The sequence below is a fragment of the Saccopteryx bilineata genome, chromosome 6 (assembly GCF_036850765.1).
Source record: "Saccopteryx bilineata isolate mSacBil1 chromosome 6, mSacBil1_pri_phased_curated, whole genome shotgun sequence".
NCBI classification, from domain to species: Eukaryota; Metazoa; Chordata; class Mammalia; order Chiroptera; family Emballonuridae; genus Saccopteryx; species Saccopteryx bilineata.
In genome coordinates, this window is record NC_089495.1 from 203,457,799 (window position 1) to 203,480,852 (window position 23,054).

The following is a 23,054-nucleotide window of genomic DNA, read 5'->3' on the forward strand; positions in this document are numbered from 1 at the left end:
TTACTTATTTATTTATATACTTACTTAGTTTGAGAGAGAGAACAAGAGAGAGAGAGAGAGAGCCTGCCTTTTGGAAGACCTCTTTGAGGAGGTGGCAGTTGACCCGAATCCTGAAGGTTTACAAAGAGCTAGCCATGGGGAGAACTGGGAGCAATGCATTACAGGCAGGGAAATAGCAAGTGCAAAGGTTCTGAGGCTGGAGCATTCTTGGAATGCTCAAGGAACAGCAAGGAGGCCAGTTTCGCTGGAGAGAAATGAAAGGGGGGTGGATGGGCAAGTGACTCGACATGAGTTTAGATAGGGAAGTAGGGAGTAAGAGCCAGATTATACAGAATCTTGTGGACTGTGGGGAGGAGTTTGGATTTTAAGAATAAATGGAGCCCTGGCCAATTGACTCAGCAGTAGAGCGTCGGCCGGGCGTGTGGAAGTTCCAAGTTCGATTCCCGACCAGGGCACACAGGAGAAGCGCCCATCTGCTTCTCCACCCCTCCCCCTCTCCTTCTTCTCTGTCTCTCTCTTCCCCTCCCGCAGCCGAGGCTCCATTGGAACAAAGTTAGCCCGGGCACTGAGGATGGCTCCATGACCTCCGCCTCAGGCGCTATTATGGCTCCAATTGCAGCGGAGCAAGGCCCCAGAAGGGCCGAGCATCACCCCTCAGTGGGCAAGCTGGGTGGATACCGAGTTGGGCGCATGCAGGAGTCTGTCTGCCGCCCTCGCACCCTCCCCCCCACTCCCGCTTCTCACTTCGGAAAAATACAAAAAAAAAAAAGAGAGGAAAAAAAAAGAATAAATGAAAAACAGCTTGATCTGTGGTGGCACAGTGGATAAAGCCTCTACCCAGAATGCTGAGGTCGCCAGTTCAAAACTCCATGCTTACGTGGTCAAGGCACATACCAGAAGCAACTACTACTAGGAGTTGACACTTCCCCCCTACACACTCCCATCTCTCTCTCTCTCTCTCTCTCTCTCTCTCTCTCTCTCTCTCTCTCTCTCTCAAGTCGATAAAGTCCAAAAAAAAAAAAGAAAGGAAAACACTGATGCTGCCAAGTGACTTATGCTCAGAGAGGATCGCCATGACCGTTACCCAATCAGAACTGTCAGGTGTTCCTCCGGTGTCACCGCCCCAACTCTAGATAGCTCAGCCCCTTTTTCAGAAAACTTTGGAAACTACCTCCTTCCAAACCCAAATGGACAAATCCAGGTGTGAGTTTTTAACTTTACTTAGGTAGAGTTGCGCGGAGCCCACTGTGATTGGCTACAGACTCTCCTTCTCGTCCAATGAGAACTCTCCTCGAGCGCGTGAGTGCGTCGCATTCCTCTTGTCAGGCGGATATGTCCTGTGATTGGTGTTTCGTGTCTGGGTGACAGAAGTCACAGCCTATGGTCTCAAAGGTGCGGTCGTGAGGCTTGTTGCTGCCTGGCCCTCAGGGCTGGGCAGGCGGAACCCCGGGCTGTCAGTGTAGGTCGGAATCGGTGTTCCTGCTCCCCGCGGTACCCTCGCGATGGCCGCCCCGCCGCAGCTGCGGGGTCTGCTTCTGGCTGTCAACGCACTGTTGCGCAAGCGCCGCTACCACGCTGCGCTGGCCGTGCTTAAAGGCTTCCGGAACGGGGCAGTGTGAGTGGGGCCGTCAGGGCCGGCGGGGGCTGAGTGACGGGACTGTCTGGGGTTCAGCGGCGCGGGTTCCCGGCCTGGCGCCACTGCGCTGTGTGCCCTTCAGCCAAAGTGTGTCTCGAAGTCTCAGTGTCCACCGTCTGCGCAGTGGACGCTGGATTTTGGGTCCCAAGGGCCTTCTGAGACCGGGTCCCCACTACACTTTTTCTGGGTCCTTCGTGCTTTGCAGCTTGGACCACCTCCCATACTAGTCTCTGTATCCTCTCCTTTGGGTTCAGTTTTTCTTTCCCTTCCCCCTCCGCTGTGTGCCCTTGGCCCTCTCTGACTCCAGTGGCCCCATCTGCACAGCAGGAAGCTGGCCGCTGGCCTCTGGCCTCTAGCAGACCTCTGCCAGTGCTCCCCCCAGTAAGTTGCCCTTGGGCTCGCATCCCATTTCTCACTCCCCATCTCTCTAACGCTAAGTGTTCACGTGGCACAGGGGACTCCAGGGGCATAAGCCTCAGGAGTGATAGCGAATGTTCTAAAAAGCTGCAAATACAGCCTTGGCCGGATAGCTCCATTGGTTAGTGTCGTGCTGATATGCACAGATTGCCAGTTGGATCCCTGGTCAGGGCACATAAGAAACAGATTGATGTTTCAATCTCTCTCGCTCTAAATAAATACATGCTTAAAAAAAAAAAAGCTGCAAATACAGTACTTACTGGGCAAATTGATTCCACCCCAGCCATCAGACCTGTAGAAGAGAAGGTCTTGGGGTTATTTCCCCAGCCTGGTGCCTGGAGCCTGGAGCCTGGTGCTCAGCCTCCTTTAAAACTCTTGGGAAACAGCTAACATTTATTGAGAGCCTACTGTTGCAGAACTGGGAAGGCAGCAGGGAACAACTGGAAGAAAGACCTCTGTCCCCCTGGCCTTGGCATCTTAGTGGCAGCCTGGCAAGGTGATAAGGATGTGGACTGCCTCAGTTTGAATCTGCTCCCATCTACCTGTGTGATCTTGAGCAAGTCGTTTAGCCTCCCTGAGCCTCGATTTCTATAAAATGTGGATGATAATAGTACTTACACTGTCAGAGGACTGAGTCTGTACGCGTGTAATGCTTAGCACAGTGCCTGATGCATGTGTTTAGCTGTTATATTCGTGTGAATTCCGTCTGGCTCACTTTCCTCACCTTTTTCAGACCTCTATTTGTGTCACCTCCTCAGTGAGGCCATCCCTGACCTCCCCACCTTCTTCCCTACTTAATTTTTCTCCATAGTTCTTGTCACCACCTGACACTGAGTAGTTCACTCATGTATCCTACTTTTTGTCCTTTTTATTGACTTTATTGGGGTGACACTGGTTAACAAAATTATACAGATTTCAGGCGCACAATTCCACAAAACATCACCATCTGTACACTGAATGTTGTGCTCAGCACCCCAAGTCAAGTCTCCTTCCATCAGCATGTACCCCCCCATGTCCCCCCCATAGCCTCCTCCACCTCCCCCCACCCCTTCATCTATCCTGTTTTTATACTTGATACTGTCATTCACTAGAAAGTGAGCTTCATGGGAACAGAACTTTTTATCTGCTTTGTTCTTTGCTGTATTCCTAGTACCTGGTACTTAGTAAGCTTTCAAATAGTATGTATTGAATGAAACAATAAGTGTACAAGGTTAAGAATTGCCGTTGTCCCCATTTTCCAAGAGGAGAGGACTGTGGCTCAGAGAGGTAAGCTCATTGCTCATGATTACATTACTTGGTCAGGTTCCAAGCCAAGGTTTAAACCTAAGGATGCCTGACCCCCAACACCAGGCTCTTGGCTTCCCTGGGCACCCAGAGTTTCAGGTAGAAGCGGATTCCTGCTAAGTGTAGCCAGACCATACCAGCCATGCCTTGGTGTGACTAGGTGGACCCTGAGATAACATCAGTTTTCCTTTGCCGAGTCATTCTCAAGACGAAGCAGGAGGGAATAGGAATGGACAGGCCCCAGTGCCAGCGGGCATTGCCCAATGCTGGCTTTGTAAACCTGCTCCCTCTCAGCTCCTCCTGTGACCTCAGGAACCTTCCCAGCCAGGGCAGGTACTTGCTATATGGTCAGGCCCTTGGGGTCCACATCCCAGTTCCTTCATTTGAAAGCTGAGTGACCCTCATCTCCTCTGGCCTCAGTTTCCTCCTCTGTAAAATCGAAACCAACTTACCTATACAGGCGTTCTCTAAGCACTGACCCCTTGACTGGTTAGTGCTGAGACGCCATGTCCATCTCTATGGATCTGGAGTCCAAGGTGCGGACCGATCGTTAAACTGTCGTGGCAGTACCAGGTAATCAGGAGAACTGTACGGAAGAGGTGGGTGGTGGTGATATTTTGAAGGCTGAGTTGGAGCGTGCCAGGGAGAAAAGGGCATCCTAGGTAGAAGGAATGGTTTGAACAACGGCCTGCAGGTGGGGAGGAATATGCTGTTTTTGAAGAAAGGACATCCTTTTAGGGAGGCACCTGGATGACGGAGACGTGTGAACTTTGTCAAATTGAACTCATTTTGATGTTCCACTCCTAAATAGAGCAGTGTGCAGCTCAACAAATAAGAGCATTTTCTTATATGGCTAACTTATCATGATTACATTAAAATTTTAAAATATTGATTTGAGAGAGAGAGACAGAAACATTGACCTGTTCCTGTATGGGCCCTGCCCAGGGATCAAACTGGCAACCTCTGTGCTTCTGGACGATGCTCTAACCAGCTGAGCTGTCTGCCCACAGCATCATGATTACATTTAATAAGTTAATATTAATCCTATAATATTGAGTCCTGTCCAGTCACTACTCCAATTGTCCCAGTTGTCTCCCAAATGTCATCCTTCAGGACATGACACTGCATCTGTCGTCATGTCTTTTAAGTCCTTTTAAATCCAGGGCTTCCCTTTCTTCAGAACACAGGATAGTCCTGCAAACGGTAGTAATCAGATCCCCCCGAGTTTGAAGACTGGGAAGGGGGCCTGGCAGATGTAAGGAGTTGGGGACACTGTTCTGCTTGTGTCTGGGGCATAAGGAAGGGTCCTTTGACCCTGGTCACCTGGAAGAGGCTGAGGGCTTCTTTGTTCAGAAGAGAAAGATGACTTTGGAGGAGGTGGGGCAAAGAGCTTTCGGGGGCCAGGTGGGGTGTCCGCCCCATTGCCAGGCAGGGAGATCAGCATGGCCACCGCAACAATAACAACAGTTTTAGCTTGTTCACATTTTTATTTTGTTAGTATATTTTCTTAGTTAGGCATAAAAAGTTAAATGCTAGAAAGTTCTACCCACTGTATCCTTCTGTCATGTAATCCCCATCCCTGGCGGTGACCACTTTATCCAGTCTTATGTCTCCCTCCAGAAATATTGTCTGCATAAAAAAATACATAAAGCCTGACCAGCGGCGGCACAGTGGATAGAGCATCGGACTGGGATGCGGAGGACCCAGGTTCGAGACCCCGAGGTCACCAGCTTGAGCACGGGCTCGTCTGGTTTGAACAAAAGCTCACCAGCTTGGACCCAAGGTCGCTGGCTCGAGCAAGGGGTTACTCGGTCTGCTGAAGGCCCACGGTCAAGTCACATATGAGAAAGCAATCAATGAACAACTAAGGTGTCACAACGAAAAACTAATGATTGATGCTTCTCATCTCTCCGTTCATGTCTGTCTGTCCTTGTCTATCCCTCTCTCAGACTCTCTCTCTGTCTCTGTAAAAAAAACAAACATAAAGTCTCCTCCTACACCTTTTAAACAAGAATTTCTTGGTCATTTTTTAAAAATAAAACATCGGGGCCCTGGCCGGTTGGCTCAGTGGTAGAGCGTCGGCCTGGCGTGCAGAGGTCCCGGGTTCGATTCCCGGCCAGGGCACACAGGAGAGGCGTCCATCTGCTTCTCCACCCCTCCCCCTCTCCTTCCTCTCTGTCTCTCTCTTCCCCTCCTGCAGCCGAGGCTCCACTGGAGCAAAGATGGCCCGGGCACTGGGGATGGCTCCTTGGCCTCTGCCCCAGGCGCTGGAGTGGCTCTGGTCGCAACGGAGCAACGCCCCGGAGGGGCAGAGCATCGCCCCCTGGTGGGCAGAGCGTTGCCCCCTGGTGGGCATGCCGGGTGGATCCCGGTGGGGTGCATGCGGGAGTCTGTCTGTCTCTCCCCGTTTCCAGCTTCAAGAAAAATACAGAAAAAATAAAAAAAATAAACATGAATTTCTTTTGAAACACTTTTAGATTTATAGAAGAATTTCCTTGTTTTGCACAATTTTTCATTTTGCACACCTTGCTCTAGAAAACCCTGCAGTGCCATAGAGCCACCTCATTCTTTTACTGCTGTTTAGTATTCTGCTGAGTGGAGGGGCCATGGTTTATTTACCCAGTAACCCCCTGCAGATAGACACCGGTTTGCTTTGTCTTTTGCTCTTTCGAGCAAGTGTACAGTGAGCATTCACAGATATTCAGGTGACAGCTATATATGGCTCATGACGATCGTTTCCAGGAGGCGGCCATGGATTTTTAGACCTTGTAGTCTGGTTAGATCAGCGCCTGGCAGGGAGAAGGGGATCCAATAAAGAGGAACAAGATCTGGCCAGGTAGTTCAGTTGGTTAGAGTTGTCCTGACGTGCCAAGGTTGCGGTTTGATTCCCGGTCAGGACACATACAGGACATTGTATGAACATTCATCAGCCAGTGAATGCATAAATAAGTAGAACAACATATCAAGGTTTCTAGCCCTCTATTCAGGGGACCCAGATTCGAAATCCCGAGCTCACCGGCTTGAGCACGGGCTCCTCCAGCTTGAGCACAGGGTCACTAGCTTGAGTGTGGGATCATAAACATGATCCTGTGGTCACTGGCTTGAGCCCAAAAGTCACTGGCTTGGAGCCCAAGGTCGCTGGCTTGAGCAAGGGGTCACTCGCTCTGCTGTACCCCTCCCCACCCCCCATCAAGGCACATATGAGAAAGCAGTGAACACCTAAGGTGCTGCAGTGAAGAATTGATGCTTCTCATCTCTCTCACTTCCTGTCTATCTGTCCCTCTCTGTCAGAAAAAGTAAATAAATAAATAAATAAATATAAACATATTAAAAAAAAAGAAGAAAATGAGAGACATTAACATTGGTTGAACTAGGAACTTCCACATGTGCTATGTCCTTATCTACCAGCAGCAGCTCTGAAATGGAGAATACTTTTTAATGATGGGAAAAGCGTGGCTTATAGAGGTGAAGTGATTTATCCAAGTTTATTCAGCAAACTTGGCTGGACTTTGACACCAAATACTATTTCCTTTTCATGACCCACTTTTTTAAATTTTTATTTATTGATTATAATTTTATTAATTGATTATAATTATAGGAAGGGAGAGAAAAAGAAACATTGATTTGTTGTTCCACTTGCTTATTCATTCATTCTCGTATGTGCCCTGACTGGGGATCAAACACGTAACCTTGGCATATCAGGATGATGCTCTAACCAGCTGAGCTACCTGGCCAGGGTTCTACAACCCACTTTGAACCTGGACCTACCTCAAAAACTAGCCTTATTTTCCTCCCAAAATGATGTTAGGATTAGGTATAGGGAGAGGGGACAAGGAGTCAAAATGATAGCCAGGGGGAAAAACGGATACATTGATGCTGTTAGTAATTTTTCTTTTGTTTCTACAGCTATGGAGCCAAAATCCGGGCCCCTCACGCACTGGTCATGACCTTTCTCTTCCGGAGCGGCAGGTACCCACCCCCTCGGCACACCCCTCAGACTGGGAGAGAATGTGGTCCACCCTCAGTGCCAGGGCTGGTGCAGCAGCTCCTTAGCTGGCTCTAGCCTGCCCCCACCACCACCTCCTAAAGTACAACTCGGATTCTGTTATCCCTGCTGGAAAAGTCCTCTTGACCCCACACCCTCCAAAGAAGCCCAGCTTCCAGGTGTGGCCTTCAAGGCCCTCTGCAGTCGGGCCTCCTGCATCCCCAGCCTCTTCCCCCATGTTCAACCCTGGGTGCCTTCGGCACACAAGACTTCCTGTCATTCCAAGCACATGCCACGTGTGGTTCTACCTCCAGACACTTGCTCCTGCAGGACATCCTGCCAGGAGTGCCCTCTCCTCTTCTACCCCCACCTTTATTGCCTTTTTGGCAACCCATACCAGTTCTCAGAGGATCACATTCTCGTAAAACTGTCCACGGCCTCCTGTCTTTGCTCACACTTCTTGGCCTTCCTCTGATCTCTCATAAGTCTTTCTTCAAGGCATTCTCAGAAACCACCTTGTGCTCTAGTTTTTACTGTATGTGGTTTCTTCCGGAGCTTAGAAGATAAACACACGAGCTTTGCACAGTGGCAGTATTGTAGCCAATAATCCAAGGTGCAGTTACCACCTTAAAAAGAAAAAGCCTGATCCAAGCGGAGGCGCAGTGGATGGAGTGTCAGACTGGGATGCAGAGGACCCAGGTTCCAAACCCCGAGGTCGCCGGCTTGAGTTTGGAAGGCTCATCTGGCTTGAGCGCAGGGTCGCTGGCTTGAGCGTGGGATCATAGACATGACCCATGGTCACTGGTTTCAGCCCAGAAGTCACTGGCTTGAAGCCCAAGGTCGCTGGTTTAAGCAAGGGGTCACTGGCTTGGCTGGAGCCCCCCCTTCTGTCAAGGCGCATGTGAGAAAGCAATCAATGAACAACTCAGGTGCCATAACAAAGCATTAATGTTTCTCATCTCCCTTCCTTCCTGTCTGTCTGTCTCTCTCTCTCTCACTAAAAAAACAACAAAAAACTGGAAAATCTCACTTGTCTTAAAACTGGCAACACTGGGCCCATGTTCTCATGGAAAAGAACCAGCTGACTTCTGGCGATGCCCACTCACCTGACAGATTTCCTCACGTCCTGGTAGAACCACTCCAAGGTCCTCATCTAGCCTTGAGGGCACTTGGGTTAATCTCCCAGAGTACACGCTGCCCTTCTCTCTGTGTTTTCCTCATTGCCCCCGAGTGATTTAATTTAATTTATTTATTTTTTGTGTGTGACAGAGAGAGAGAGAGAGAGAGAGGGACAGATAGAGACAGACAGACAGGAAGGAAGAGAGATGAGAAGCATCAGTTATTTGCTGCAGCACCTTAGTAATTCATTGATTGCTTTCTCATATGTGCCTTGACTGGGGGAAGCCAGCAAGTGAGTGACCCCTTGCTCAAGCCAGTGACCTTGGGCTCAAGCCAGCGACCTTTGGGCTCAAGCTAGCAACCATGGGGTCATTTCTATGATCCCATGCTCAAGCTGGGGACCTCGGGGTTTCAAACCTGGGTCCTCTGCATCCCAGTCCAATGCTCTATCTATTGCACTATCACCTGGTCAGGCTTGTCTAGTTTAGTTTTGCATGCTCAGTGGGTGAATGCCCTTGGTATGGCTGGGCCTGGACTCATGGTGGCTCTCTGTCTTTGTACAGCCTCCGCGAGAAGCTTCGGGCCATCCTGCAGGCCACATACACCCACTCTTCTAACCTGGCCTGCTTTGTGTTCACCTACAAGGGGCTCTGTGCCCTGCAGTCCTACGTGCAGGGCGAGTCCCACCAGATGCACTCATTCCTGGCTGCCTGCATCGGGGGCTGGCTGGTGTTTAGAGATAACAATAACATCAACAGTCAGGTAAAGATCCTCCCCAGGGGTGGGTGTGGGAACTGACTGGGCTGGGGAGGGATGTGGTATGATTGGGGGTGGGGATCAAAGAAGATGAGCTCTTGGCTCCCTTCCAAGGTCACCAGTCCCCCTGTGACCTTAGGAAGGTCACTTCCCTCATAGTTTCCTCATCTGTAAATCAGGCAGCTTGTTGGAATTTTTTTTTTTTTTTTTTACAGAGACAGAGTCAGAGAAAGGGATACATAGGGACAGGCAGACGGGAACGGAGAGAGATGCGAAGCATCAATCATTAGTTTTTCGTTGTGACACCTTAGTTGTTCATTGATTTCTTTCTCATATGTGCCTTGACCGTGGGCCTTCAGCAGACCGAGTAACCCCTTGCTGGAGCCAGCGACCTTGGGTCCAAGCTGGTGAGCTTTGCTCAAACCAGATGAGCCCGCGCTCAAGCTGGCGACCTCGGGGTCTCAAACCTGGGTCCTCGCATCCCAGTCCGATGCTCTGTCCACTGCGCCACCGCCCAGTCAGGCAGCTTGTTGGAATTTTATGGTTCCCAAAATCAATGTGTGTACTGCTCTCTGGGGCAAAGGTTTTTTTTTTAATTTTAAATTTTTATTTTTATTTTTTGTATTTTTCTGAAGCTGGAAATGGGGAGAGACAGTCAGACAGACTCCCGCATGCGCCCGACCGGGATCCACCTGGCACGCCCACCAGGGGCGACGCTCTGCCAACCAGGGGGCGATGCTCTGCCCCTCCGGGGCGTCCCTCTGCCGCGACCAGAGCCACTCTAGCGCCTGGGGTAGAGGCCAAGGAGCCATCCCCAGCGCCCGGGCCATCTTTGCTCCAATGGAGCCTTGGCTGCGGGAGGGGAAGAGAGAGACAGAGAGGAAGGAGGGGGGGTGGAGAAGCAAATGGGCGCTTCTCCTGTGTGCCCTGGCTGGGAATCGAACCCGGGTCCCCCGCACACCAGGCCGACGTTCTACCGCTGAGCCAACCTGCCAGGGCCTTTTTTTTAATTTTTAAAGAAAACTACTCTGCAGTGGAATGATAGAAATGAAAAGTAATCCTGGACTATGATTTTCGTAAAACAAAATTTATTTCTTTTTATGATTTTAGGTATTGATTTTATTTAGAGGGGGACAAATAGAGAAAGAGAGAAGTGGGGGAGAAGCAGGAAGTATCAACTCATAGTAGTTGCTTCTTCTCGTATGTACCTTGACCAGGCAAGCCCGGGATTTCGAACTGGCCACCTCAGGGTTCCAGGTTGACTCGATCCACTGCGCCACCACAGGTCAAGCAAAAACAAACTTTATTTAAGAATTGTCTTGCCTGCCTGACCAGGTGGTGGCGCAGTGGATAGAGCGTGGGACTGGGATGCGGAAGGACCCAGGTTCGAGACCCCGAGGTCGCCAGCTTGAGCGCGGGCTCATCTGGCTTGAGCAAAAGAGCTCACCAGCTTGGACCCAAGGTCGCTGGCTCCAGCAGGGGGTTACTCGGTCTGCTGAAGGCCCACGGTCAAGGCACATGTGAGAAAGCAATCAATGAACAACTAAGAAGTCGCAACGCGCACAACGAGAAACTGATGATTGATGCTTCTCATCTCTCTCCGTTCCTGTCTGTCTGTCCCTGTCTATCTCTGCCTCTGTAAAAAAAAAAAAAAAAAAAAAAAAAAAGAATTGTCTTGCCTGACCTTTGGTGTCGCAGTAGATAAAGCGTCAACCTGCAACGCTGAGGTCACTGGTACAAAACCCCAGGCTTACCTGGTCAAGGCACATATGAAAGTTGATGCTTCCTCCTTCTCCTTCCCCTTCTTCTCTTTCTCTCTCCCCACCTCCTTCTCCTCTCTAAAAATAAAAAAATAGAACTTAAAAAGAGGAATTACCTTTTATTCTGCAGCTTGCCCCTTTTGTGGACTAAAGTTCTGTTTTCTAATTTTTTAAAATTTTTCTCCATTTATTATTTCTAAAAATTTTCCATTGATTTGAGGGAGGGGAAGGGAATTGTGGGAAAGAGAGAGAGAGAGAGAGACCATGTTCCACTCGGTTGTTCTATTTAATTGTGCATTCATTGGTTTCTTCTTGTATGTGCCCTGACCATGGATTGAACCCGTGATCACAGTGTGCGGGGACAGTGTTTTAACCATTGAGCCACCTAGCCAGGACAAATTCTGTTCTTTTGTTTTTTCTTTCAAAGAAACTAAATGCTACTTGTTGTTTTAAAATCTTTCTTGTACAACATGAAAAGTTGGCAGCCACTCTATTTGCCTTCCTCAAGTTTATTAAATATTTCTAAATTATAGGAATAGTTTTATTTTCACATTTTAAAAAATGCATACTAAGCAGCTTCTATGTGCCTGGTGGCAGACTTCTAGGTGCTCGGGATACATGATGCTAAAAGTAGAAAAGAAACAGGAAGGTCCTGTCCCTTCCAGTTGCCCAGCCGTTCTCCAGGAACAGTCCCTTTCACTGTGTCTGGGTAGCCCTTCGGAAATTTCTGCAAGTGTGTCAATGTCAATATCAGGAGTTTTCCACCAGTGAACTTATCCTGCACTGTGTGTGTGTGTGTGTGTGTGTGTGTGTGTGTGTGTGAGAGAGAGAGAGAGAGAGAGACAGAGAGAGGGACAGACAGACAGGAAGGAAGAGAAATGAGAAGCATCAATTCTTTGTTGTAGCTCCTTAATTGTTCATTGATTGCTTCTCATATGTGCCTTGACGGGATAGGGGGCTATAGCAGAGCGAGTGACCCCTTGAAGCCCAAGGTCAGTGACCTTGGGCTTCAAGCCAGAAACTTTTGGACTCAAGCCAGTGAACATGGGGTCATGGCTGTGATCCCACGCTCAAGCTGGTGAGCTCGTGCTCAAGCCAGCAACTTTAAGGTTTCGAACCTGGGTCCTCTGTGTCCCAATTAGATACTCTATCCACTGCGCCACTGCCTGGTCAGGCTGCACTTTTCTTTTTTTCTTTTTTTTTTTTTTTTACAGAGGCAGAGATAGACAGGGACAGACAGACAGGAACGGAGAGAGATGAGAAGCATCAATCATCAGTTTCTCGTTGTGCGCGTTGCGACTTCTTAGTTGTTCATTGATTGCTTTCTCACATGTGCCTTGACCGTGGGCCTTCAGCAGACCGAGTAACCCCCTGCTGGAGCCAGCGACCTTGGGTCTAAGCTGGTGAGCTCTTTGCTCAAGCCAGATGAGCCCGTGCTCAAGCTGGCGACCTCAGGGTCTCGAACCTGGGTCCTTCTGCATCCCAGTCCAACGCTCTATCCACTGCGCCACCACCTGGTCAGGCTGCACTTTTCTTTTTTAATGGAACAATGTATCTTGGAGACCTTTCTTGTCAGTCCTTCATCATTTTGTTTTGTTTTGTTTACAGAGACAGAGCGAGAGTCAGAGAGAGGGATAGATAGGGACAGACAGGAATGGAGAGAGATGAGAAGTATCAATCATCAGTTTTTCGTTGCGACACCTTAGTTGTCCATTGATTGCTTTCTCATATGTACCTTGACCGTGGGCCTTCAGCAGACCGAGTAACCCCTTGCTCAAGCCAGCGACCTTGGGTCCATGCTGGTGAGCTTTGCTCAAACCAGATGAGCCTGCGCTCAAGCTGGCAACCTCAGAGTCTGGAACCTGGGTCCTCTGTGTCCCAATTCGACGCTCTATCCACTGCGCCACTGCCTGGTCAGGCTGCACTTTTCTTTTCTTTTCTTTTTTTTTTTTGTATTTTTCTGAAGCTGGAAATGGGGAGAGACAGTCAGACAGACTCCCGCATGTGCCCGACCGGGATCCACCCGGCACGCCCACCAGGGGTGAAGCTCTGCCCACCAGGAGGCGATGCTCTGCCCCTCTGGGGCGTGTCGCTCTGCCTCGACCAGAGCCACTCTAGCGCCTGGGGCGAGGCCAAGGAGCCATCCCCAGGGCCCGGGCCATCTTTGCTCCAATGGAGCCTTGGCTGCGGGAGGGGAGGAGAGAGACAGAGAGGAAGGAGGTGGGGGGGTGGAGAAGCAAATGGGCGCTTCTCCTGTGTGCCCTGGCCGGGAATCGAACCCGGGTCCCCCGCACACCAGGCCGACGCTCTACCGCTGAGCCAACCGGCCAGGGCCTGCACTTTTCCTTTTTAATGGAACAATGTATCTTGGAGACCTTTGTCGGTCCTTCATCCTTTTTCATGTCAGAGCTCTCCACTGCTAAGTGCATGGACCAGCCTTGATTTCACCAGTCTCCTCTGCATGGACATTTAGGAGGTCTGTAGCCTTTTGCCAGTACGCACATGCAGTCTACATCTCTGTTTGGCTGTCTTCTTACACGTGTGTCAGTCTGTCTGAAAGGTCCTAGGTATGGGATTGTGCAGTCAGTCTGTGGATATGAGCACTTTGTATTTTGAGAAATTTTCCTCAGTTTTATATTTGTTAGAAATTTCACTTTCAAAGGCTAGGAATCCTGGTTGCACCGCTTCCTCCCTCTCCCCTCCTCTCTTGGACTCCTAGCAACAACTATTCTGGCCTCTCTTTCTAAAACTTTGTCTTTTTAACAATGTTATACAAGTGGAGTCATTACAGTTTGTAACCTTTGGGGACTGGCTTTTTTTCACTCAGCATAATTTGCTAGAGATTCATCCAAGTTGTTGCATTGGTCAATAATTCATTTCTTTTTATTGCTGAGTGGCATTCCATTGCATGGATGGGCCAGTTTATTTAAACATTCACCCCTGGGAGGACATCTGAGTGATTTCCAGATTTTGGCTATTAGGAATACAATTGCTAAGAACATTCTTGTACATTGAGTGAACATTAGTTCTTATTTCTCTGGGCTAAATGCCCAAGTGCAATTGCTGGGTCAAATGGAACATGCATGTTTAGTTTTATTTTATAATTTAAAATTTTCTTTATTGAATTTTTAGAGAGAGAGAGGAAGGGAGAAAGAAATAGACAGAGAGAAACATCAATTTGTTGTTCCACGTATTTATGCATTCATTGGTTTATTTTATTTTATTTTTTGGTGACAGAGGCAGAAAAAGAGACAGAGAGAGGGACAGGCAGACAGGAAGGGAGAGAGATGAGAAACATCAATTCTTCATTGCGGCACCTTAGTTGTTCATTGATTGCTTTCTCATATGTGCCTTGATGGGGGGGGGCTGCAGCAGAGCGAGTGACCCCTTGCTCAAGCCAGTGACCTTAGGCCCAGGCCAGCCACCATGGGGTCATGACTATGATCCCAAACTCAAGCCAGCAACCGCGTGCTCAAGCTGGTGAGCCCGCGCTCAAGATGGCAGCATTGGTGTTTCAAACCTGGGTCCTCTATGTCCCAGTCTGATACTCTATCCACTGCACCACCGCCTGGTCAGGCAATTGGTTGATTCTTGTGTGTGCCCTGACCCGGGATCAAAGCCGCAACCTTGGCGTGTTGGGACAATGCTCTAACCAACTGAGCTGCCTGGCCAGGGCCATGTTTAGTTTCTGAAGAAGCTGGCAAACTGTTTTCCACATTGACAGCACTCTTTTCCATTCCCATCGGGGTATGCATAGGTGAGCCAGTTCTTCCACGTGCTAGCCGGTGTTTGCTTCATCACCTTCTTTAAATTTTTTATTTTATTTATTTATTATTATTATTATTTTTTGTATTTTTCTGAAACTGGAAACGGGGAGAGACAGACAGACTCCCGCATGCGCCTGACCGGGATCCACCCAGCACGCCCACCAGGGGGTGACGCTCTGCCCACCAGGGGGCGATGCTCTGCCCCTCCGGGGCGTCGCTCTGCCGCGACCAGAGCCACTCTAGCGCCTGGGGCAGAGGCCAAGGAGCCATCCCCAGCGCCTGGGCCATCTTTTTTTTTTTTTTTTAATTTTTTTTTAATTTTATTTATTCATTTTAGAGAGGAGAGAGAGGGGGAGAGAGAGACAGGGGGGAGGAGCTGGAAGCATCAACTCCCATATGTGCCTTGACCAGGCAAGCCCAGGGTTTCGAACCGGCAACCTCAGCATTTCCAGGTCAACGCTTTATCCACTGCGCCACCACAGGTCAGGCTGGGCCATCTTTGCTCCAATGGAGCCTCGGCTGCGGGAGGGGAAGAGAGAGACAGAGAGGAAAGAGAGGGGGAGAGGTGGAGAAGCAGATGGGCGCCTCTCCCGTGTGCCCTGGCCAGGAATCAAACCCGGGACTTCTGCACGCCAGGCCGACGCTCTACCACTGAGACAACCGGCCAGGGCACCTTCTTTAAATTTTACTTTTTTTTTTTTTTTTTTGTATTTTTCTGAAGCTGGAAACGGGGAGAGACAGTCAGACAGACTCCCGCATGCGCCCGACCGGGATCCACCCGGCACGCCCACCAGGGGGCGATGCTCTGCCCCTCCGGGGCGTCGCTCTGCCGCGACCAGAGCCACTCTAGCGCCTGGGGCAGAGGCCAAGGAGCCATCCCCAGCGCCCAGGCCATCTTTGCTCCAATGGAGCCTTGGCTGCGGGAGGGGAAGAGAGAGACAGAGAGGAAGGAGGGGGGGGTGGGGGTGGAGAAGCAGATGGGCGCTTCTTCTATGTGCCCTGGCCGGGAATTGAACCCGGGTCTCCCGCACGCCAGGCCGACGCTCTACCGCTGAGCCAACCGGCCAGGGCTAAATTTTACTTTAGCCATTTTATAGGTGTGTTGTGCCATCTCACTGTGGTTTTAAATTTGCATTTTCCTGATGGCTAATGATGTTGAACAGCTTATTTTCCATCTGTATAAACCTCTTTAGTGAAATATCTGTTCATGTCTTTTGCCATTTTCTAATTGGATTTTTTTTTTTTTACTTTTGAGGCGGGTTTTTTTCCCCCATTGATTTGAGAGAGAGAGAGAGGAAAGAGAGGGGGAGAGAGAGACAGAGAAAGAGGCATCAACTCATCATTCCATTTAGTTGTTCCATTTAGTTGTGTACTCATTGATTGCTTCTCATACCGCCCTGACCGTGGGTCAAACCTGTCCTGGTCCAGCCACGACGAGTCTATTACGGGGTCTCGAACAGGAAAAGATATGGAATTGAAATAAATGATAGACAGGGACTTAAAGATATATAAGGTCTACCAGAAAGTTCTGTTCGTTTTGGGGATAAAACAAAATACAAATTTTTCTTACTGTCAATAATCTTTATTAAATAATATAATTGCCATTATTATTAATAATTTCTTGCCAGCATGAGGGCAATTTGTATATCCCATTTTTGAAAAATGTTTTATCTTTTGATGCGAAAAATTGAACCAGTGCTTGTTTGATATCTTCTTCATTTTTGAATTTTTAGCCCTTCAAAAAATTTTGTAAGGACAAAAATAAGTGATAGTCAGAGGGTGCTAAGTCCGGGGAATATGGTGGATGTGACAGACATGCTTCTGTAGCATTTCTTCCTTGTTGAAATTCGTAAAAATTACAGTAGCGCCGTAAATGAACTTTATCAGTAGCCATGGGTACACTATTGCTTCACACATAAGACTAATATGAATCAACTTTCTTTTAGTTAATTTGCTACATCAGTATGTATACATTAAGTGATAAAAATAGAGAGGCACACATGCGCCAAATAAACGTGCTTATGTGTCGAAACTTGTTGTGATAGAAACAGACAGAACTTTCCGGTAGACCTTATATATATGATATATATATATATGATATGATATATGATATATCATATACACACACACACACACACACACACACACACAGATGGGTTCAGGAGGACGCCACAGCAAACAGTCTATACTGTTCCTTAGCTGTAACGTGCCTGCTCCTAGAAACACATCCACTTTTTTATTATTTATTTTATTTTATTTATTTATTTTTAGAGAGGAGAGAGAGACAGAGAGGGAGAGAGAGGAGAGACAGAGAGAGAGAAGGGGGGAGGAGCAGGAAGCATCAACTCCCATATGTGCCTTGACCAGGCAAGCCCAGGGTTTCGAACTGGCGACCTCAGCATTTCCAGGTCGAAGCTTTATCCACTGCGCCACCACAGGTCAGGCCACATCCACTTTTATTCATAGAAAAAATGTGGCCTGACCAGGCGGTGGCGCAGTGGATAGAATGTCAGACTGGGATGCGAAAGGACCCAGGTTCGAGACCCCGAGGTCACCAGCTTGAGCGTGGGCTTATCTGGTTTGAGCAAAAAGCTCACCAGCTTGGACCCAAGGTCACTGGCTCGAGTGGGGGGTTACTCAGCCTGCTGAAGGCCTGCGGTCATGGCACATATGAGAAAGATATGAGAAAGCAATCAATGAACAACTAGGGTGTCGCAATGAAAAACTGATGATTGATGCTTCTCATCTCTCTCCATTCCTGTCTGTCTGTCCCTTTCCCTTTCTATCCCTCTATCTGACTCTCTCTCTGTCCCTATAAAAATAAAAAAAACCACAGAAAAAATGTGGTCCATCAGCAATTCAATTAAGTTTCCAAGGCAACTCAAAGACAACCCCCACCATACCATCCAAATCTACTTTACACTAATAAGAAACTAGCTTCCAGCCTCCTCCGGAGAACATGGGTGAGACAAATGAGAATCAGGTGTAGCTCTTTGTTAACTAGGCAGTTTAGGTGGGGTTTGGGCCCAGCACCTCTGTCCAGATTGCAAAAATACCGTGTTTATTTATTCGGTCCCCAACACAAACCCACAACCTTGGTGCTCAGAGACAGTGTTCTATCCACTGAACTACCCAGCCATGGCCTAGTTTTGAGGTTTTTGGTTTTTTTGGTTTTTTTAGAGAGAGAGAGAGACAAGACAGACAGGAAGGGAGAGAGATGAGAAGCACCAACTCATAGTTGCAGCATCTTAGTTGTTTATTGATTGCTTTCTCATATCTGCCTTGACCAGGGGGCTCCAGCCAAGCCAGTGACCTTGGGCTTCAGGCCAGCAACCATGGGGTCATGTTTATGATTCCACACTCAAGCCAGAGACCTCGGGGTTTCAAACCTGGGTCCTCAGTCCAACGGTCTATCCACTGCGCCATCGTCTGGTTTGGCAGTTTGAGGGTTTTTTTAAAGATTTTATTTATTGATTTTTAGAGAGGGGTGACAGAGAAAGGGAGTATGAGTGGGAAGCATCAACTTGTAGCTGTTTCTCATGTGTGCCTTGACTGGGCAAGCCCAGGGTTTCGAACCTGTGACCTCAGCATTCCAGGTTGAAGCTCTGTCCACTGCGCCAGCCACCACAGGTCAGGTGAGCTTTGAGTTTTTTTTAAATGCCTGGCCTGATAGCTCAGGTAGTATACTATCGTCCCGAAGCACAAAGATTGCTGGTTCGATCCCTGATCAGGGTACATATAGGAATAGATCGATGTTCTTCTCTCTCTCTCTCCCCTGTCCTCTCTTGCTAAAAATCAATAAATAAATGTTCAAAATAATATATATATATATATATTCCAGATACTAGTCTTCGTCAGATTATTTTTGTAAATATTTCTCCCAGTGTGCAGCTTTTTTTTTCTTTTTTCTTTTTACAGAGACAGAGAGAGAGTCAGAGAGAGGGACAGATAAGGACAGACAGATAAGAACAGAGAGAGATGAGAAGCATCAATCATCAATTTTTCATTGCGACACCTTAGTTGTTCACCGTCTGTTTTCTCATATGTGCCTTGACCATGGGCCTTCAGCAGACCAAGTAACCCCTTGCTCAAGCCAGCGACCTTGGGGGTCCAAGCTGGTGAGCTTTGCTCAAACCAGATGAGCCCGAGCTCAAGCTGGCGACCTCGGGGTCTCAAACCTGGGTCCTCCACATCCCAGTCCGACGCTCCATCCACTGCGCTACCTCCTGGTCCGGCATTTTCAGCCTTTTTATATGAGCTTTCACAACCAAAAATTTTTTATTAAAATACAGTTTTTAAAAATAAAATAAAATAAAAATAGGCCCTGCTCAGGTGGCACACCAAGGTCACCAGTTAGATCCCAAGTCAGGGCACATATGAGAAGCCATCAATGAGTACACAATAAATGGAACAACTAAGTGAAACAATAAGTTGATGCTTCTCTCTCTCTCTCCATTTCCCTCTCTCTTTCTGTCTCTCCTTTCCCCACCCCTTTAAATCAATGGGAAAAAATTTTAAATAGAAGATAAATTTAAAATTTTGAATTTTAATTTTTGAGTAGATCCAGTTTATAATAATTTCTTCCTACGGATTTTTGTGTGTGTGTCAAGTTACTTTATCGCTTTGAACCATTAACTAGATTAATTTAAATATATATATATTTTTTTGTATTTTTTTTCTGAAGCTGGAAACCGGGAGAGACAGTCAGACAGACTCCCGCATGCGCCCGACCGGGATCCACCCAGCACGCCCACCAGGGGCGACGCTCTGCCCACCAGGGGGCAATGCTCTGCCCCTCTGGGGCGTCGCTCTGCCGAGACCAGAGCCACTCTAGCGCCTGGGGCAGAGGCCAAGGAGCCATCCCCAGCGCCCGGGCCATCTTTGCTCCAATGGAGCCTTGGCTGCAGAAGGGGAAGAGAGAGGCAGAGAGGAAGGAGGGGGGGGGGGGTGGAGAAGCAAATGGGCGCTTCTCCTATGTGCCCTGGCTGGGAATCGAACCCGGTCCCCCGCACGCCAGGCCGACGCTCTACCGCTGAGCCAACCGGCCAGGGCCTAAAAAATATTTTAATAAAAAATAATGAAGATGCAAAATAGTAATATTCAAATGTCTGACACCACTTCAAGTCATCCTGCACACCAATGTGAAAAACACTGCTCCGTGCGTGGGTGTGGGCGGAAGGTTCCCAGGGGCTGCGCACGTCCGTGACCCCTGTCCCTCCCTCCCTGCAGATCAACATGTACCTGCTGTCGCGTGTCCTGTTCGCCCTTTGCCGCCTGGGCGTGGAGAAGGGCTACATCCCCAAACCCACGTGGGACCCGTTCCCGCTGTTCACCGCGCTCGTGTGGGGCCTGGTGCTGTGGCTCTTTGAGCACCACCGGCCCACGCTGCAGCCCTCGCTGCAGTCCTCCATGACCTACCTGTACGAGGACAGCAACGTGTGGCACGACGTCTCAGACTTCCTCCTCTACAACAAGAGGCGTCCCGCGGAGTAACACGGCCTGGAGGTGCTCGGGGAGCTTCTGCCTGAGTGGGCTGCTCTAGGCGGGACCCAGCTGGGGCGTGAGATTGGCTCCACCCGTGAAACCTCCTGCTGGATCCTGCTTTCTCGTGACCGTGGCCTTCAGGCTCCAGCTTTTATTATCCCAGGGTTGCACTGCCCAAAGCAAAAACACCAATAGTCGGGTCCCATTAGGTACTCTTGAATGATGGGACAAGTGGCCAAATCAGGCTGAGGAGCCGTGAGCACGGTCCCAGCTGTGCTGCTCACTTCTATGAGATCAGGGAAAGTCCCCCCCTCGCCCCAGGCCTCAAGGGGCATGGAACTCTAAGGACAGCCCTGAAATCTCTTTCTGGTGGGTAGGTCCTTGGACTGTTCTTATGCTGGCAGGCAGTGAGTGGGGTTGTAAATACGTTCTTTACAAAGTACTAAATCCCTTGTCTCCGATGTTCTATTGGAGACGCTCTGGAATTCCACTGTCCAGTAGAAACACAATGACACTCATTTATGTAATTGAAAATTTTGGTAGCCACATTAAAAAAAAAAAGGTGGAAAGAAACAGATGAGATTAACCTTAATTCTATACGTTAGCCCACGTTTCTAAAGTATTATCATTTCAACATGGAATTAGTATGAAAAGGCAACCTTTCACATTCCTTTTTCTTATACTGGGTCTTCAAAATCAGGTGTGTGTCTTACACTTACAGCTGGCTCAATTTGGACCCGTCCCATTTCAGGGGTTTAGTAAGTAGCCATGTGTGGCTCGTGGTGACCATATTAGAATATACAGATATAGAACACATCTGTCATCACAGAAAATTCTAGTGGACAGTGCACGTAGAGAGCTTGAAGATGTGGGTTTGAGTTCCCATTCTACCACTGTGTAATTTGGGGGGAGGTTCTCGACCTCCCAGCGCCTCCGTGTCTTATCAAATGAGGATAATTGTAATAGTTGGATTTGAAGTTGTGTAACTACAGCTGATCCCTTCCACCTCGTGAGCCCCTGCTTCCTCTTGGGTGCTTTGCATGTATTATTTTTCATCCACACAAGCTCCTCGCAGGTCTGTATTTTTACTTTCGTTCTACAGACGGGAGACTGAGACTCAGAGAAAGGAAGTGACTTGCCCAAGGTATACAGACAGCTCGTATGGTGGCCCTATCAGGGTTTGAACCCAGATCTCTCTGACTTCAAAGACTGTGTTTTTCAGTGCCTTCCTTTTAAATTTAGAGACCTAAGTTAAGCTATGCCAATGTTAGCTAGTTATAGGGTCTGTTCCCGGGGTGGGGGCACAAGCTCAACTGCCTGCAGGGGCCGGGCCGGGGCATAAATGGTCATGTTCCGGGTGCTATGCAGTAGTGACTGATGGCGTCTGGCGAACTGGAGACGCCTGTGCCAGTCTGATTTTTTAAAACCAAGCTGGACAAATCAATCAGGTCTCCAGGAAGATTTGGTCCATGGTTCACCAATTGGAGTCCCTTAACCTAATAGGAATGTTTCAGTCTCTTCTTATATGGCAGAAGTCAATAGTAGAAAGGTGCATATGAGTCACTGGAGAGCTTATTAAAATGCAGATTCTGACTGAGTGGGTTTGAGGTGTGGCCTGAGTATTCTGCATGTCTCACAGACGCCCTGCTGCTGCTGCTGCTGCTGGTGGCCTGAGCCATCTCTTGAATAACAAGGTGGTAGGGGATGATGTGGGGCCAACCGGTATCCCATGTGACGAATGAGGAAGCTGAATTAAACAGAGCTGTTAGGCAACAGAGGAGGGGTTAGTTCTGATTCTAACAGCTGTGTTCTTAGCCACGCTGTTGTACTGCAGACTTGGAGAAAGAGATCTGGAAGGTCCCTTAGTTCACTCAGTGGAGGCTGAATGAGGGCATTAGATCCCAAGGTTGTGGGGAGAGGAGGTGGCCAGCAGCAAGCGGCTTTTATAGCAGATGCCGGGGGTGCCCTACCCAGATCCCCTCTAGCTGACCACGATAGCGGACGCCAGCCAACTTTTCCAACTGCCACCTCTGTGTCTTTCTGCCCGGGGGCTCTCCCTTGTCGTCCCGTTCCCCCCCCACACACACACACACCAGCTTTGCCACCCTGTAGCTGACCTGCCGTGCTGGAGGACTAACACATCCAGGGAGCAGCTCTCAACCAGTGACTGATGAAGAACCCCACTCGCGGACTCTTTGCCCTGTGGCTGCTCCACTCCACTCCGGCTCCCACGGGGCCCCAGCAGGACTGAGCTCTGATTGCCCACAGTGATCACTTGCTTGATAATACCCGCTTCCTTGTGACCCTTCCTCATGCCCCTGCCCGTGCTTCCTGGGACCACTTCCTGTGTAAACCCCCTGGAACTCATCCTGGTCTGGGGGGCGTCTGCTGATGGGAAAACCCAGACTGAAGGTGGCCTCTGCTGTATAGCAGGTTGAGAGACAGTATAACGCGGTGGTTGGGGACACAGGCTTTGTAGCCGGTGTCGGGGCTCAGCTCTGGTGCTGCTGTTTCCTAGGACTAGTGACTTAACCATGCTATGCCTCTGTTTCATCTTCTGTAAAGTAGGCCTTCTCTGCGGTTGGTTTGGAGGATTAAATGATAAGACACGTGAAGTGAGCACTCAGTAAATGTTCGCTGTTATTTCTAATAGCGTCCGAATGTAGAAGAAAGCGTGGTCCTGAGAAGTGAGTATACCTTGCTTTCAGTCTGCCCTCCCCGCCCTCCCCCAGCTGAAGGTAAAGCCTTGGCTGCCGGCCCCCCCCCTCCCCCTCGCCTCCCCGCCTCCCGGCCGCACTGCCGCTGTGGGTTGGCCAGCTCTACCACCGACTGTCTCTGCTCTCTAA

The 23,054-nt window shown here is 49.0% G+C and overlaps 1 protein-coding gene across 2 annotated transcripts; it reads left to right on the forward strand.

Annotated features, from left to right (window-relative positions):
* The first annotated feature begins 1,389 nt into the window (after window positions 1-1,389).
* PXMP4 (peroxisomal membrane protein 4) lies at window positions 1,390-22,839 on the forward strand. 2 transcript variants are annotated; one of them, XM_066234794.1, is made up of 4 exons: window positions 1,390-1,615; window positions 7,244-7,306; window positions 9,005-9,203; window positions 19,409-19,668. In XM_066234794.1, exons 1-4 carry the CDS (start codon window positions 1,503-1,505, stop codon window positions 19,556-19,558), a joined length of 525 nt encoding a protein of 174 aa, XP_066090891.1. In that variant the 5' UTR covers window positions 1,390-1,502; the 3' UTR covers window positions 19,559-19,668. The 2 variants fall into 2 exon arrangements, with proteins under 2 accessions (XP_066090891.1, XP_066090890.1); XM_066234793.1 differs by lacking the exon at window positions 19,409-19,668 and adding an exon at window positions 19,954-22,839 and having other exon boundaries at window positions 1,393-1,615.
* The last annotated feature ends 215 nt before the right edge of the window (window positions 22,840-23,054 follow it).

Coding starts and splice junctions, on each gene's coding strand:
- PXMP4 (XM_066234793.1), top strand. CDS start 1,503: ATGGCCGCCCCGCCGCAGCTGCGGGGTCTGCTTCTGGCTGTCAACGCA. Junction 7,307..9,004: donor TTTCTCTTCCGGAGCGGCAG/GTACCCACCCCC, acceptor GTCTTTGTACAG/CCTCCGCGAGAAGCTTCGGG. Junction 9,204..19,953: donor ACAATAACATCAACAGTCAG/GTAAAGATCCTC, acceptor CCCTCCCTGCAG/ATCAACATGTACCTGCTGTC.